The sequence below is a fragment of the Sebastes umbrosus genome, chromosome 17 (genome assembly GCF_015220745.1).
Source record: "Sebastes umbrosus isolate fSebUmb1 chromosome 17, fSebUmb1.pri, whole genome shotgun sequence".
Classification (NCBI taxonomy): Eukaryota; Metazoa; Chordata; class Actinopteri; order Perciformes; family Sebastidae; genus Sebastes; species Sebastes umbrosus.
Genome location: NC_051285.1, coordinates 4,014,649 through 4,031,629, shown reverse-complemented (window position 1 = coordinate 4,031,629; position 16,981 = coordinate 4,014,649). Strand labels below are relative to the sequence as shown.

At 40.7% G+C, this 16,981-nt stretch overlaps 1 protein-coding gene across 6 annotated transcripts in view; it reads right to left on the bottom strand.

Moving 5' to 3' along the window:
* Window positions 1-15,657, bottom strand: part of clip2 (CAP-GLY domain containing linker protein 2) — a 38,931-nt gene extending 23,274 nt beyond the window's left edge. For 3 of the 6 annotated variants that reach the window (XM_037747990.1, XM_037747993.1, XM_037747994.1), the window contains exons 1-3: window positions 14,558-15,656; window positions 11,209-11,431; window positions 2,984-3,489 (exon numbers count right to left, since the gene is read on the bottom strand). In XM_037747990.1, coding sequence (XP_037603918.1) covers window positions 2,984-3,489; window positions 11,209-11,320 — 618 coding nt within the window. In that variant the 5' untranslated portion in view covers window positions 11,321-11,431; window positions 14,558-15,656. Of the gene's footprint in view, window positions 1-2,983; window positions 3,490-11,208; window positions 11,432-14,557 lie in introns of all 6 variants that reach the window. The other 3 variants (XM_037747991.1, XM_037747995.1, XM_037747992.1) reach the window with 2 other exon arrangements.
* Window positions 15,658-16,981: the final 1,324 nt, after the last annotated feature.

Genomic DNA, 16,981 nt, shown 5'->3' with positions numbered 1-16,981 from the left:
TTAGGCAATCTCTAGATGGCTGCTATTTACACAAACAGCGGCAAAGTTTGACCTTAGTTCAAGATTACTCCTCTGCCAGAGAGCTGGACCATGCACAGATGCCTCCAGTTCAACTGAATGTGTGAGAAAGCACCGACTACGCTTGTTGAATATTCCACTGTTATTCGGAAATTTGATACGGGTCACGTAAACAACATATTCTGTTTGGATATTCTGAATTAGGTTTCATGTATTCTGAATTATTCTGAATTGGAGCATTTTCAGATCAAGACATGTGTGATATGCTGATATTATTCAGGTTTTAGGAGCATTCTTTGGACGTGTATACAGCACATTCACTATATGAGTCTCAGTTGAGGTTTGCATCACACGGCTTCTCGTCTGTTTACGTCCAGCTCTGTGCGTCGTACACAAACCAACTAGACGACAGTTTTCAGAGATGCATGCCCAAAAGAATAGAAGGAGAAACACACCTACTATTAAAGGAACAGTGTGCAGCATTTCTGGGGATCTATTAGCAGAAATGTAATATAATATTCATAACTATGTTTTCATTAGTGTAAAATCACCTGAAAATAAGAATTGTGTTTTTGTTAGCTTAGAATGAGCCCTTCATCGTCCGTCTTGTTGCTCCACTATGTGTCTACAGTAGCCCAGAACAGACATACCAAACACATTTTTGTAGTTCTCCGACACGCAGAGTGCAAAACTGTGGTACCACCAGCCGGCGTCTGACCTCTGTTGCTCCTAAAGTAGTGTTATTATGGTAAGGATGGCCTCTGAGTGAGGTGAACGGCGTTACCACGGTTTTGCACTCTGTGGCTCACGTTACCGCAGTCTTGTAAAAGGAGGAGTGAGCGGAGGGGTACTCAGTTGGTTGCAATCTGCAACCACACCACTAGATGCCGCCAGATCCTACACACTGTCTCCTTCAAACATTATGAAAGACTTGGATATCAAGACATTTTTGGATGTGCACAAATATTGCAACGCCGAAGGAATGAAAGAGGGAGGCTGAGTTCGCCGCCAGTTACGTTAATCAGAGTATACACGGCTGCATGTTAAAAGGAATATTAGTGGAATATGTTAAATATAATATGTTGTGCATGTTAAAGTAGTCAGTGATTACATTTACATGCACAAAATGTTAATTTTTTCCAGACATGTTGGACCGTGCAAACACAGCCTCCTTCTTTCATTCCTTCAACCAACTTCTTGAAAAGGTCGACGTTGTGATATTTGTTCATATCCAAAAACCTGTTGATATCCACCAAGTCTTTCATCATGTTTAATAGTAGGTGTGTTTCTCCTTCTTTTCTTTTGGGCATGCATCTCTGCAAACTGTCGGCTAGTTGGTTTGTGTTCAATGCACACAGCTGGACGTAAACAGGCAAGAGGTCGTGTGTCACAAACTGCTGTAAAAAAACTTTTCAAATTTTCCGAATAACAGCAGAATATTCAGTGTGAATATAAACGTAATCAATGTGTCCTCGCTACTATCACATTATTCAACACCAAGTGGAGGAAAATAATCTTTGCTTTATGTCCACGATGTGTAATCTGAGTTTCACGCAAATTTTTGAAGCAGTGTTTTATTTCCAGCTGCAGGTCAGATCGAGGATGGCGTGACACGTCCGAGCCCTCACAGTAAGATAGATTACAGGGAGAGGCTTAGGAGATAGATGGCCTCACTGATCAATGTGTCAGCACTGGTCTCTCCTCTCTTAAGTGCTGAAAGTAATCCGGAGTGATTTACAATATTGACCAGGAGGAAGGCTTCTCCGGCTCCCCGGTTCAAACTGATGTAACTATCCCCTGTGCCCATCAGTAAATGGAAAGCAATGTGACCCGGGGCCAATAATTCCATGCAGTGAACATCATATACACCAACAGAGGTCAATAAGGAAATACGCAGAATGTAAGGTTTACTTTGACATGCTATTTAATCGACATGTTGACCATCTTTTATTGGGGAATGGTGGACTAATAAAGGTCCGATGGATGAATGCTAGTGATAAGCAGAATTCTCCTGAGGGGTATCAACCATGCATCACATTACACTGCAGAAAGGCTTTATAAAACTGTCTCATCTAATTACTTTCAGCTCCTATGGATTATGTTATTAATATAATATTTACAGAAAATTTAAACATGTTAAATTGTAATTGGCAGATTGGCATAGCTAGTGAAATTATGTAGTCAATCATTTGCTTTCTGGCGGAGACTCAACGAGAAGATCAATACCACTCTAGTGTCTGTTAAGTATAAGACTACAGCTAGAAGATGTTATCTTAGCTTAGCATAAAGACTGGAAACAGGGGGAAACAGCTAGCCTGGCCCTTTGCAAACCGGCCTACGATAAGCACATATAAGCCGGGTTTGCACCAAGAAGTTCCTGGTAGTTTTGGTCCCGGGACTACTTTTCAAGGACCTAAAAGGCTCCTTCAGCCCAGTGTTGTCCTTCATATATTGAGGAAATACCAAGCACCGCCCACCAGCTGGAGCAAAGCCAAGAGGAACGCTCAACAGGAACACTGTCACTCTGAAATGACCTGTGATTTCAGAGTGGCCAAAGTTTTTTAAAGCCTGAAAACAGAGCCATGAAGAGGTGCAGAAGTCTTATCTCTCAGAACACTTGAATTACAATACGCTGAAAGGTTATTATGGATTTTTTTTACCAATGATGCCAAAAATATACTGCCACTTTAAACTTTACTATGAACTATTTGGGTTGTGTACAGTTCATGGTTTGTTATAAGGTAACGTTATCACTCATTGGGTCTTTGTCTAGCGACATATAAAACAAAAAGATGCAGCAAACAGCAAGAAACGCTCTGTCTGATCGGGCAACAGTGCGGTGCACCTCAGGTTTTCCACGTGTAAAACGCACTCTGTCTGATCAGGGCCAGACTCTATAAAAGCCCGTCCCGAGAGGGAACTCTGTCTTACAAACCACTCGTCATCCAACACCAAAATTACTCACCAAAACTCGATCTCCAACTCGAAGATCCTTATCCCCTCCTTTCTTCACCGAGCCGCTGTCGGACATGTTGGACCCCGACTCATTGCCCGTCTTCACAGTGCTGTTGAGCAGGCCCTCTCTCAGCGGCATCACCACCCGCTGGCCAGGGGCGGCGCCATTGCCGCTCTGATGAGACAGATTCAGGGCAGAGAGCGACTCACAGGAGAGGCTGTCGCTTCCCTCTCCGACCGGCTGTCGGGTGAGCTTCGAGGGTCGCGTGAAGATGCCCTGGAGGGGCTGGCACTCGAAGTAGCGCACGCCGCCCACTGACCCGTCGTTTTTGCCAACTAGGTCATTCAGTATCACGCCTGCCCACTGTCCCGGGGCGAACTGGGTCTCCCCTAGGTAGGCGATAGATCCCAGTTTGACGCCATTGACCCAGACCTGTTCGCCCACTGTGTAATCCCCCAACACTTCGTCGCCCTCTTCAGAGATTTTAGTTGGTGTGGTGGGCTTGAGAGGAGCATCTGGAGAAGAAGACAAACATTATTTATTATAGAGCAGGAAACATGTTCATATAACAGAAACACAAGCAGGTAACATGAACGTTACTAATGAAACGTGCATCAGTACTTCTTATTGTGATCACATTCTCTGAGCTCTTCAATGGAGGGTCAAGCTGTGAACAGTGCATGCATTGTGAGATCATACAGTCCAGCAGAATCGCTGTCACATTACTCATCCCGTTTGATTGTGTCATGCTGGCAAAAAAAAAAAAAAAAACTGCTTGTGTGGCAGCATCCAGCACAACAGAGTTCCTCTAATGCCTCCTGAAAAGTGGGTCAGAGAGACGGTATCAGTGATGTGCCGGTGATTAACCCTGCCATGCTGCCCTCTGATATCGCCCTGTTTCACACGTAGATGAGCTCCGTTGTTGTTGTTTTTGTCCGCAACAGTCTGTAAACTGAGCAGGGCACCATTAGTGCGCGGTCTAGTGCGCGGTCTAGTGCATGGCGCTGCCAGTAAAGTCTGTGTTTATCTGTAAGGATGGTTGGTGCCGGGGCTGTCTCACCGACACCCTGACTGGCTGACGGAGGGCCCGGGGCTCTGTGGGCCTCAGCGCTTGTGCTTGTGCTTTACGCCTCAATTGCTCCCATATGTTGTGATGTGAGACGCATTCGGCACAAACGGGCACAACTTCAAAGGGGTTTCTAACTTGATGATACAGTTTGGAAGTTTTGAGGAATGTGCTGCTTCCAGTGGATGTTTATTTGGGGGGAACTGGTTGTTTTTTTCTGCAGACTTTAGGAGAGAAACATTTTAAAATGAGTTTGCTTTTGTCTAAAATCCGGTAAATGTTTGTTCTTTGCTGTTAAACATCACATATATCGACTGACTGAAAGATATTGACAATTAGAAAATGAGAGTACTCCGGTCCCTCATTGATCTGTAATCTGTGTTAAATGAATGTCGCCCAGAGCAAACTGACAAACAGCATCACCATCAGCCATAAGTCACTGCGGGTTTGACCCATATCTGCAGCTGGAATCACATCAGCCAAAGCACCAGACGTGGTTGGGAAAGGTACCTAAGAAACCTTCAAAGGTCCTGGTCCAAATTCAGTTTAATATTTATTAAAATTACCTTTAACACTAGCACCTCCAACGCGGTCTGACCGACCACAGAGGGTTTTTATAATGCAAATAACTGTTTAAATAAAAACTACAAGCCTTTCAGCAGCGCACATCTTTTCCTAAATGTGTCTTTTTGATGTTTTCTGAAACCTAGAAGGTACTCAAATAAAAAGACACATGATTTCTCGCAACGACGGTCACATTGGTTGCTTGATCCGGTCTGCTCTGTACTCTTGTTCTGAAATCTCGCGTCTCATCCACACTGTTGAAATCATCTAAATATTCAGCCATGACTAGGGGTGTCGCGATATACCGGTATTGACGGTAACCGTGATATTTAAAAAGTGAAATATTGATATCATGTTAATAATACACACATCATAATATCGGCTAAATAATCCAGCGCCTTTTAAATTATTTTATATATACAGTTATGGTTACAGACCATCTCTCCACCTCCCTACACTTTACTACCAACTATTTTGAGTGTAATTAATTTGCCAAAAGAGAGACAAAATGTAAAAATGTTCTCTAGATATCACGATAATATTGTTATTTTATATTGATTCGTTTGGCCAGTAATCCTGTAGTGAAAATCTGATATTGCAACAGCTGTGCACCTAAATGCAACAGTGACAGACATAAAAACATACACTTATGTTTTTTTTTGTAAGGGAAACACAGGATCAGCCAGTGCATCATGTGATCCTGGCCAGCGGACCCAAACCTGAGCCAACCCATGATTTTGGGTTGCCGAGGCAACAGGAGAGAGAGGGCAAAAGGATCCTCGGCAGAAGGAAGACTGGAAACACAGCCCTTACTTTCACTATTGTGCTTGGCCACCTCCCACCACCATCTGAATCCCACTATTCATTAGCTCTGCACAATGAAACCTCCACAGCTTCCTCCCGGCCCTCCTCCTCCTCCTCTTCCTCCCCCCAATTATCCCCCCCATCTCTCTCTACTTCTGTTACACACTCACCTCTTTCTCTGGCCTCTTTAACTCGCCCTATTTAGGATCCACAGTGGCAATCATCTTGTTCTTTTTGTTTTAAATTGGGCTTATCGAGGGCTGATAGTGTGTTGTTGTTGTCTTCGGCAGCTGTGTGAGGCCGAGCGGCACAGACGCTAACAGCTGGACGGGGTTGAGCTTCAAATGTTTCCTTTTACACATAAAGGAAATCCACAACCGAAGTGTCATGTTCTACATTTGAGAGCACACATTTCAGGTGTTTTCTATGAGCACAAACAGGTTTTTAGTGGTGCTATTATGTCTTCAAATGACCAGCGTATTCTTAAGGTCTAACCTTCTGTATTTTTCTGTATTTGTGGTCTTTGTATTTGGTTCATTTAGTGTCTTGCTGCCAGGTTACAGGAGGTCTAGAGCTTCACGTGGACTCACATGGTTTCATAGTTTGCCTACAGGACAGTGATGAAGGAAACTAAGAGATCTTATCAATGATGGTTTGCAGATGAGTGGTAGAGCGAGCAAGAGGGATCAAAACAAAACTGAGTTGTTCCTATACTGCCACCAGTATCTGAAACAATACAGCCTAAAATGCTTGACCGGGTATTGGCGAGTATGCTAGTCTATGCACTGATCCGATATCACTGTATCAGATTTATCAGCTAATTTACGTTAAACAGGAACAACAACAACACGTCACTATAATACCATCATTTATTATTATTTATTTATTTATTTATTGGCCTCGTGTCACCACTTCAGCTACTATAACATGTCCTTTTAGTCATTACGGCTATTTTCACTAATGTTATGAGTAATATTACTATTGCTGTTTACTTTGTCATTATTGCTGTTATTATCATTAATATTTATTTATTTTTATTTTTTAGTTTATTTAAAAAAATATATATTATTGTTATTAAACTAATACAAAACAATAAGAAAAAAATAAAATAAAAACACAACTCTATTTCCATTTTTTCCAGAAAAATCTTCTCCATTAGGTGTTAATAAGCCAATGACGTGCTTACAGCTTGAATGCAGGTTTACAAACTAGTGGAATTACAGAAAGTGGTATTTTGTATACTGTATGAGGAGGACTGTGAAGTGGAAGCTGCATGTCTCCAAAAAAGGCAACAGCCATCGACTGTGACTGAGATATTTCTGTTGAGAAACTCTCTTTCCAAGGTCACCGGAGACGTGGCGGCATCACGAGCGGTGGCACAGCTCTGTTATTTTCACATCAAACGCAGCGAGAAGGAACTGGCTCAGATGCTCTCTGACAACAGTTTCTTCTAGAGGGTGAAAATAAATCCAGCAAAATAAACTCTGCCAAAGTCCCCGACACAGTGGCCCCTTCTCACAATCTACCAAGCTAAAACCAACAAACGGGGGGTTGAGAGTCTGAGGCCAGGTCAGTGTTAAGAGGACTATCTGGGGCAGGAAACTAATCCCTCCATCAGTGTTGTCCCAACGATATATCATAAGTGTTTTATAGCCAACTTGAGGTAGAAGAGTTCTCAGCTACATGATTTCTGAAGTGCAGATTGATGGATTGCCACAAACTTTAATAATTTATTATTAAAGATTAACATGATTTACTTTGAAGTTACTGTGAGGAACTTTTAACTGCATGAAACAGTCTTAAAGCTCCTCGTTCAGTCTGATTCCCTTCGCTTTGCTGCTCCGCTGGGAGCCAACACCGACGCCACGCTGCTGGAGGCCCAGGCCGTATTTCTGGACCCGCTGGAGGGAAGGGAGGCACGGGAGAACCAGAACCAGGACTGAGCGGGGCAGACTGTCAGACCCTGCTGCGGTAAAATTAGAGGTTTATTAAAGGGAGTCTGGTGCTCGGAAACACTACCACTTTTGTCCACAGGGACCGCCAAAATCAACATAAAATTAAAGTTCCTCGTAGTAACTTTATCTGCAAAGCATTCATAACTAGTCAAACCTTTAAATTAAAGGAATAACATGTTAATTAAATGAGCTTTAGAGGTAGAAGTGGGAGGATTTTTACCTTTGTACAAAGCCAGGCTTGCAGTTTCCCTCTCTTTCCAGTCTTTACGCTAAGGTAACGAAGCGGCTGCTAGCCATGCATACATGAGAGTGATACCAATGTTATTATCTAATCCTCAGCAAGAAAGCAAATAAGCAGATCTTATACTATTCCTTTAAGATACAATTATATTGTGACTAGTAACAACGAACCTACAATTTAGTTTTGACTCTCTGAAATGTGATTTCCAGATATTTACATTTAAATCAGAAGTAGTCAAAACTGTAATTCAAGATCTTCATTCATATTGTCGGACTTCTCGGAGATATCTGATGACTACACTGGACATATCTTGAATTTAATCTTAATATTGAAGTTAATAATTGTTTTTTAAAGATATCTACAAAGACATTTTGGATATCCTTAAACAAATATAAAGGTTTTGAGCTATCCATACTTACATTTTATTTCTGTCTCCAGAGTCAAAACTAAACATGGAGAAGCAGCGTTCAGTTTCTATGCTCCATATATCTAGAACAAACTTCTGTTTGCTGCTGCCTTTTATTAAATCAAATAATTATTAATTTCTTACACTCCACTGTCACTCTTATTTTATACCTGTCATATTCTAATTTAGCTTGTTTTCTATTCTCTTGGCTCTTTAATAACTGTTTTTATTGTATGTAAATGTCCTTTTGCGGTGCGTTTCTTTTGCACTTTGTCTGGATGCTTTTGATGTTTTATGTAAAGCACTGAAATATGCTATATAAATAAACTTTCCTTGCATTATATATCTACAAACACACTCTGACATCTGCAATGTGAATCTCATAAATGATAAAACGACGTGACGATGTCCATGAAATCATTGTAGAGATCTTAAAAGTTGAAATCACATGCAGAAAGCACGACGCTGGGAAAAGAAAAGCGCCATGCATCATGATGATTGTGTATTTTCTTTTGTGGATAAACAGGATGTGAGCAGACTAATGACTTCATGTGTGGTAGAAAACAAACAGGCAGGAGTTTATATGAGCAGCAGTCACATTAGGACAGATAGCTAACAGCTGACGGGCCCTGATGCAACATTAAGGGATTAGCTGTTTGAGCTGCTAATGGACGAGTTCAGGATGATTTCTGACTTCCACACAGAGAGAAACTAAAATAACATCCAGGTCCAACACAAACTGGGATGGATAAATGAAAGCAAGTTTAGTTTACTCGCTTTAGAAATGCTAATAAATGGCTTTAACAAACCAAGGAAAATAATATGTTGAGAGATGTGTTTTAGATTACATTCAAACGGCTCTCTCAGATTTACAAACACTAATATATCATATCTTATTATTAGGCTATTACTACATCTAAACATTTTCAATTGTCAAAGTAATAATACAGCAATTTCTGGGAGGCAGAAACAGTTTTCTCACTTTCTTTAAAGGGCGGGTCCATCTGCGTTCTGTTCTGTTTGTTTGTTTTCTCAAAAGGAAACGCCCACTCAGACATTCGCAAAAAGCAGTAACGTTACCAAATGAATCTAATCAATAAGATTATGAATAATGTGAACGCTAGAACTAGCTGAGTCAACGTTAGCTGTGCTAAGATTGGAAGTAACTGAAAGTGTTAGTCTGGATTTTTTGACGTGGGGTTGTTCGTATACTCCTGTTTTCCGCGAGGTAAAATTAATGTTTTTATGAATGGAGTCTGGTGGCTTTGAATAGAGCGATATAACCGCTTCAGTTCGCCGTCAGAAAGGGCTGTCTGATGGCGAGGTAAAATCAGTTTTAAGTGTAAGCTATATTTAGAATATTTTCACCGCTTTACCTCGCCGTCATACAACCCTTTCTGATGTGGAACTCTTCAAAGCCATCAGACCAGACTCCATTCACAAAATCAGTAATGTTACCTCTCAGAATACGAGTTGCTGGTCTACCACTGCATCGATCGGTTAGTTAGTTTGGGTTAATGTGTGACTTTCTGAACTGAACAAACGTGGCGTCCACAGCAGTACATTCCTAGCATCTGCTTCTCCAAACTGGGAGCACGCCGACCGCCATCTAAGTTACTGTATGTAACGTTAATACACTGACTTTAAGGATGTATATATATACTGTACATGTAGCAGTGTCATCATGCAGAAACTTACATTAAGGCACGAGGGAACAAGGTTTTAGAAAAGCTTGAAGGGAAAATAGCATTTTGACTCTAAAACATACATACCACATTAACATAATATTGAATAACATGACGGATTAATTATAGTAATTATAAACAGCATGAGTTTCAGTAAATTAAACACTTCCTGTGCTGGAACAACTTAAACAGCAACAGCTTTGTTTGCTTTCTCATGAAACTCCACAGTCACCATGAAGCATGACTCACTGATAAAAGGCCTCCCCTACACACCGATGCTAATGAGAAACCAGCGTAGTATCAGCCAGAGAAGGGCGGCTATTCTTCTGCTGAGCTGGGGAGTGAAGCTGTAATTTAGCAGAAACAGGACTGACGTGTGCGTGTGGAGCCGGTGGGACGGCGCTGTCATGTGGGCTAAAACCAGAGAGGATAAACAGTGCGGCTGCGTTTCAGAGTGAGAACATCTGTGATTACTTTTTTGCAGGCAGGGGTTGTGTTTTTCAGAGAAGTCTAATTTTGGTTAGCAGTCCGTTTTTTTAAGTAGCTGTTTAAGGTCAAAGCTGTGCAGAAGTCGTCAGTCCACGTTTCATCTTTTCATTTCAGATTAAGGACACAGCTGGCAGTGTATTTTTGTTATTGTCAAGTAATACCAATAAAGGGCAACTTTGGTATTTTTCAACCTGGACCCCATTCTCCCATGTTTTTGTGACAACAATTTTTGAAAATGTTTTTTTTCTCCTGGATTATGGTCGCAATTTTAAATCGTTTTAAACATGTGGTTAACGTTGTAAATTGAAACAAAATAAACAAAAAACAAAACTACTTGGTTATTTATATTTAGTAAAAAAAAACATCATAGTTTGGCATAAAATGACTATGATTGTTACGTTATTAAGCTACGGACGTAAATTAAAATAAGTGACTTTTGGTTTCACACAGGACAAAGACAGCGTCCTCCTGGGGGAAAGTCCTGTGTTTGCTTGAACCATCCACCAACACAACCTCCTCCCTACGCGGACTTCCACAGATGACTTTACAAATGTATATGTGATACGTCAAAAACAAACATAATCCGCAACGAAATACGTTCAAAACGTAATTCTCAATGCAGTTAAGCTGTATGGGAATGTAACCTTTAGGCGCCAGGCCTGGATTAGTACAGCTTTTAAAAAATCACTACAGAAGAGAAAACACTAAATTAACAATTGCCATTGAAAGAAGTAGTAGTAGTAGTACACATTATTTTAAATGGAGAGGGTGTGGCACCCATTCAAACTGCTGAAAGCTAAAAAGAAAAAAGTTGCATTTAGATCTTTCTATAAATATACTGGAAGATGAAGTTAAAGAAAACACTTCCCAGCTTCTGTGTGCGTGTAATCTAATGCAGCTGTGCTCTACTGAGTCATTAAGAAAAATAAATGGTCTAAGCCACTTCCGGTGACGAGAAGAAAAATAGCTGGAAGAATGGCATTCCTTATATTTTCCACGGGGTCAGAAGCAGGAAGTGACTTACTGTCTTTAGGGACGACGGGGCTGGATCCTCCCCCTGAGGTCCTTCCCACTGGGCTGGAATGCTTGGGCCCCCGGCCAGGGATTTTCAGTCCACTGGACTTGAGCATATTCATTCTACAGAAGCAGGGAGACGGGCCAGGACCTGAGAGCTCCTCCCTGGGCGATGAAGGCTACTGGATCAGGCACTAGACGTCGGAGTGGTGGCTCTCGCTCTCCATGTTTATCTGTTGGGTTGAGGCAGTCATAAATACAGGAACGGTTAGGAGAAATAAGAGGTAAACAAGCAGACTGAGGGGTGCATGCTTCAAGTGCATGCTCACGTGTCACCCAGTCCCCAGACTTGTATGAATGGACCAGACCAACTGGTTTTCACAGAAACAACATCACATGAGATGCACACAATGTGGAGCTGTTTGTACAGCAGCAGAACAATGCAACTGTATTTTTTCCAAAGGCTTTCAAACATTTGTGCAACTTCCAATCTTATCATGACTTGACGATTGTGTGCATACAATCTAGTGATTTACGGAGGAGTCACTAGATAAATCTGAGGGGTCATAACGGATAATAAAGAAAGATAAAATGTATTTTTTTCTGACTTATATTCAATTTTTCCTTTTTTTTCTTGTGAAATACTTGGTGTTTCTTTCTTTTATCAGCTCAGTGAATGGGCGTTATCAGTGATAAGCCTCACAGATGTGGGTGAGTAGGGGCCTGCTACACCCACTAGTAGGTTTTATCAATCGATTCACATGGGCTATAACATGGAAAGAAGGAATAAAAGAAGATGACAGCGACCTCTAACGACCGTAGTAATAAGGCGGGGTGGATGTCGGGGGCGATGAATACATTCCTAAGTTTCACTTTCACTTTTCAAACGTAGTTGTTTTACACCAAAACACAATTTTTTCCCCTAAACTTTAAGTGTTTTTGTTGCCTAAACCTAAAGAAACTGGTTTGTTGTAACAGTGACAGAAAAATATCCAAGCACCTGGGGCTTATTTCTGGCTATGAAAGTTTTCCATTTGTGTTGTTGGCTGCTCATTACAGCAAAAAGTAGTAATTTAATGAGATGTAGGTGTTGTTCCAAAATATAGCACTACAACACTACTGCTGTCGCATCTCATTAATGAACAACCAAACACTGTACTAGCACAGAGAAACACCTACAGACCAAAGCTGACATGTTAAGCTCAGTTGTGTCTTTTTTTATTTACATCTGTTATGTCTATTTTTGACAGTTTTTGTTTAAAGGTGCAGTGTGTGGGATTTGGTGGCAAGCGTGTTGGAGAACTATGGTGGTAAATGCAAAAACGTGAGTTGCTCTCTCTAGAGCCAGTGTTTGGTTCGTCCTTTCTGGGCTACTGTAGCAACCAGCCCGCACAAAAAGGCGTATGTATGCCACGATAATGCACAAGGCATTAAGCGTGCAATATGAACACCTGTCCGGCTTTTGATGTGTCATTTGTACGCCATGTAGTCTGTACTGAGTCTATTCGCATAAATATGCTACGATCAGAGCTAGTGACGTAGAATAAGTAAGGGTTAATGTACAGCGAGCCGGTCATTGTTGTGAAATAAACCCCTTCAGGGCGATGTAAGTGCCGCATTTATTTCACAACAATGACCACTAGCTGTACATTATCCCGCTTATAACACGGCTACTTACTTAAGAACAACAACGGTGTGCCACAGTCCGACATCAGAACTGTGTCCATAGCAACAGTCTACTGTCAAGAAATAACAGACCGTAGAACGCCGTGATTGACCAATCAGAATCAAGTATTCAACAAAGCCGTGTAATAAAAGCCGTGTGTTGTTTCCGGATGTATTTTACCTAATTTACGTACTTATTTTAAGCCCAACCATGACGTTTTTCCTAAACCTAACTAAGCAACACATTCTCACTCCCAACTCGTCAAATACCACCGCTTGGTCAGTGCCCCTCGGCATTGAAGGCCGGCGCACGGGTTACCCCTCTTGCGTTACTTTTGGACGGACCAGGGACGGCGTGTCAATATACATTCGTACATCCATAGTGTCCTTTCAAAATAAACCACCGTTTTCACAGGAAGTTAGGTTTAGGCAACACAACCACTTAGTTAGGGTTAGGAAACGGTCGTGGTCGACGTTAACTTCACTGACTAGCGACTCACAGGATTCACACCGGTGTGCTACTTGAAAGTCTTGTGTTTGTTTGACCCACCCACCTCATGAACGGACTCTGACACTATTAATACTACGTCACTTGCTCCGACCGTTGAATAACGCCACGGGTGGGTTTACATTGGACTGAGGTGAAAACCCGGTTCGTCGCATACTGTCACTAAAGGACGCCTCGGTGCGTCGGTTTCCTAACTGCGGACGTTACCGCAGTTTTGTTGCGTGGTGTACAAATGGCATGTGAAAATGTTAAAATGCGTCCTCATGACGCGCGAAATATCAGTGTAATGTCGTGCTATTTATACGCCTTCCCGTGAGACCGGGTTGGTAGCAACATGGCGGCTTGTGTAGATATAAAAGGCTCATTCTAAGGTAACAAAAACGCAATAATTTTCAATATCAAGTGATAATACATTAACAAAAACATACTTATTAATATTATATTCCATTTCTGCCAATAAATCCCTCTAAATGTTACACACTGGTCCTTTAAGTTTTATCCGGGGTTAACTATTCAACACCTGGCAATCCAACTGGAACATTTAAAAGTATGTTATTATTGCAATTATCATTACATTTGTCACAGTAAATTATCATTGCTTCATGGCACAACTTGTCAATTTTAATAATAATAATATGACATGAGAGTCAATGTAGGCCTGTGCCCAAGTGGAGCATGGCCTACAAATCATGGCCCAAAAGCCCATTAAGAAGATCTAATGCTGTTATAGCTTACAATAAACAACACACATCTGGGCTGAGAGGCTTTAAACCACACACACTGGGTATTAGGAAGGGAAAAAAAGCAGATTTCAGATAGTTAATCATTTTCCTTAATATGCACCTTTCATCCAGATAATGAGGCATTTCTTTAGATCAATCAATCCTGTCTAGAATGATGGTTTTGCTATAATAAAACTGAAGTGAAAAAAAATAAGGCCTATTGATTTTCATGCAACCTGAGCTATTCCTCACATAGGCCTGGATTTATTTGAGTGAAAACAATAAGAAAAAGCATTGGGGATGATGATAATGCGCACCTCAACCTCAACCAAAAATGTAACACAACAGCAGTTTGATCCATTGTTGTAGCTACTGCGGCAACGTGGTCCATATCCAGACTGTCCTTCACTTTGAGTCACCTCCTAGCAATAAAAAACACATATTAAATAAAGGAAAAGACTCACCTTTCTGTGTGGTATTAAAGCATCCAAGGTGGGGTGCACAACTTTCAATTTTCTTGCCAGGAAAAGATGGGATTAGTGGTTGCCACTCCCTGGGATGCAAATATGGATGCTGAGCACAGAGAGACTGGAAGGAGTGGAGCAGCAGCAGCAGGATGATGATGATGATGGCAACAACTGTGCACACAGTGTCTGCAGCAATACACCAAATGATGGCTTAGCAGATAGCCTGCATCTTTTCAGGAAGAAAGAGCGAAGATAAATCAACATGCATTGCTGTTTTAGTAGCCGAAACACTGCTGCAACACAGGCGGTGGAGAGGAAACGAAACGCAGCATCAGCAACACTCCAAAAAAGCAACTTTTCTGTGCATAAAACCCTCTCAGTCTCCAGGATATCTGTGTTTTTTCGGCCTCTTCTCACTCTTCGTGGTGTAGGTTTAGTTGGGTGGTTAGTACAGCCTCCCTCTGACTCAACCCACCAGGCTAGACTTGAACAAAGGGGGCTGGGATTGAAGCTAGAGCCTCCTGGGGGAAAAGATGAGAGAGAACAGTCTAGCGTGTGACGTACTCCGTTTAAAAAAAGGGGGATTTAAAGTGTGACTGTGTTTATCGGGTAAAAGACGTGACTCACAATGCATGATTCAATGCTAAATCCACTCATTCTTACTCATATTTTAATTCGGCATGTATAAAATCTTCCAAAAAAACATTTTGTTTGCAATAGCATGCCATGTTTATGACACGGCGCCCTGTGTTCACACGCCTTCGACAGTGCATCTTCATCTGTCGTGCCAGATATAAAAGTCTCAATTTTACACCGATGCAGTGCTTTTTAAAACATAATAAGTATGCCGAATTGATAAAGGGTTATTAATGTTTCATAATAATATCTTAAATCACAAAAAAATAGTCTTTTACTTTCACCAATAAGTAAGAAAACGTTAAATAGCAAAAATTCTGGTAGGAGTCTGGTGCGGCTTCTCTTTTGAGACTGAAAACAGGCGAACAGAGGCAGATTGGAGATATCTGGTACATAGGGAAGAATAATAAAGCTATTTTATCATTTTAATGGTCACGGGGAACACGTGGAGCCATTTAAACGGATGGGTGATTCATCCTCATATTTCTCTGGTAGTGTGGGTGGGGTCAACTCGATTATAAGCACTGGGATTGGTCAGCTTGTCTGCTACTGGGAGTGTCCCAGTTTGACAGCTGGACCGCGAAATAGAGACCTCTACTGCTGCACTTTGTATGAATAAATAAATAAACAAATAAAAATGATAATAATATAAATAATAATATCAATAATAAATATATTTGTTTTCACCTTTTTTAATTACATTTTAATCAATAACATTAATATTATAAATCAAGAATGGGGCAATAACAACTACTCTTACAATGTAAAAAAATAAAGACAAATAAATTATTTATAATAAATTAAATTAAATTAATGAATTAATAAAGGCGAGCCCATGCAGAGAATTATCATCAAACTCTGCAGTTCCCCTCAGCTCTATAAGCATTTAAGCATCTTTCTCATAGAAGTTTTATCAGTCTCACTGCTCTCATCAGATCCATTTCCAGCCACATGAGGCTGCTGTTTTCAGTGAGAAAGCTCTGATAACTCCACTGTACTTTATGCTACCTGTCCACATGAATGCTACTGTTGCTCCATGCCTAATAGAGGTCCTAAAGCACAAGCTTTGTTGTGATTATTATGATAATCAACCAGTCAGTTATGTAGCAGATATCCAGTAACTTATTTTAAAGCATGCACACAGTGAAGTGCATTTTATAGCTGGTGCAGTACATTTTGTTGTGGTCATCAACACAAACCTGGCTGACTTAGATGACTGGTTATGCCCATAAAGTATGGCAAGACACTTTAACATTTAATAACTACAATGTATATGTATTGCATGTCATTCAATTCTTCCTAGTTAAAAATGAACATTTCAAATATCCATAATGAAATTCTTCTAGGGCTGCACAATTAATCAAAATTTTATCAAAATCACGTTATGGTCGATTGCAATTTTCAAATCGCAGTATTTGTTAAAAGTGAAATGTGTGTCAAAATATAATTTCAAATTAAATATTGACGTGCTGCAGAGATGCGCTGGCCTACACATTATATTCTGCAGACTTTTGCTTGCTGATCCCTGCAAAAATCACAACTTAATCATTTTAATATGTTTTTCAAAAAAATTTGAATAATGATGTAAAAATTATCATTCTCTCTAATATCGCAAATCATATCGCAATTGCTATATCAGTAAAAATAATCACAATTAGATGGGTTTTTTTACAAAATTGTGCAGCCCTACATTCTTCCTATCCACAATTGTCATGTTTAAATATCAACTTCACATTTGCCATTCATGTGTAAGTATTGGGTTTTCAATTTCAGCGAAACACAATT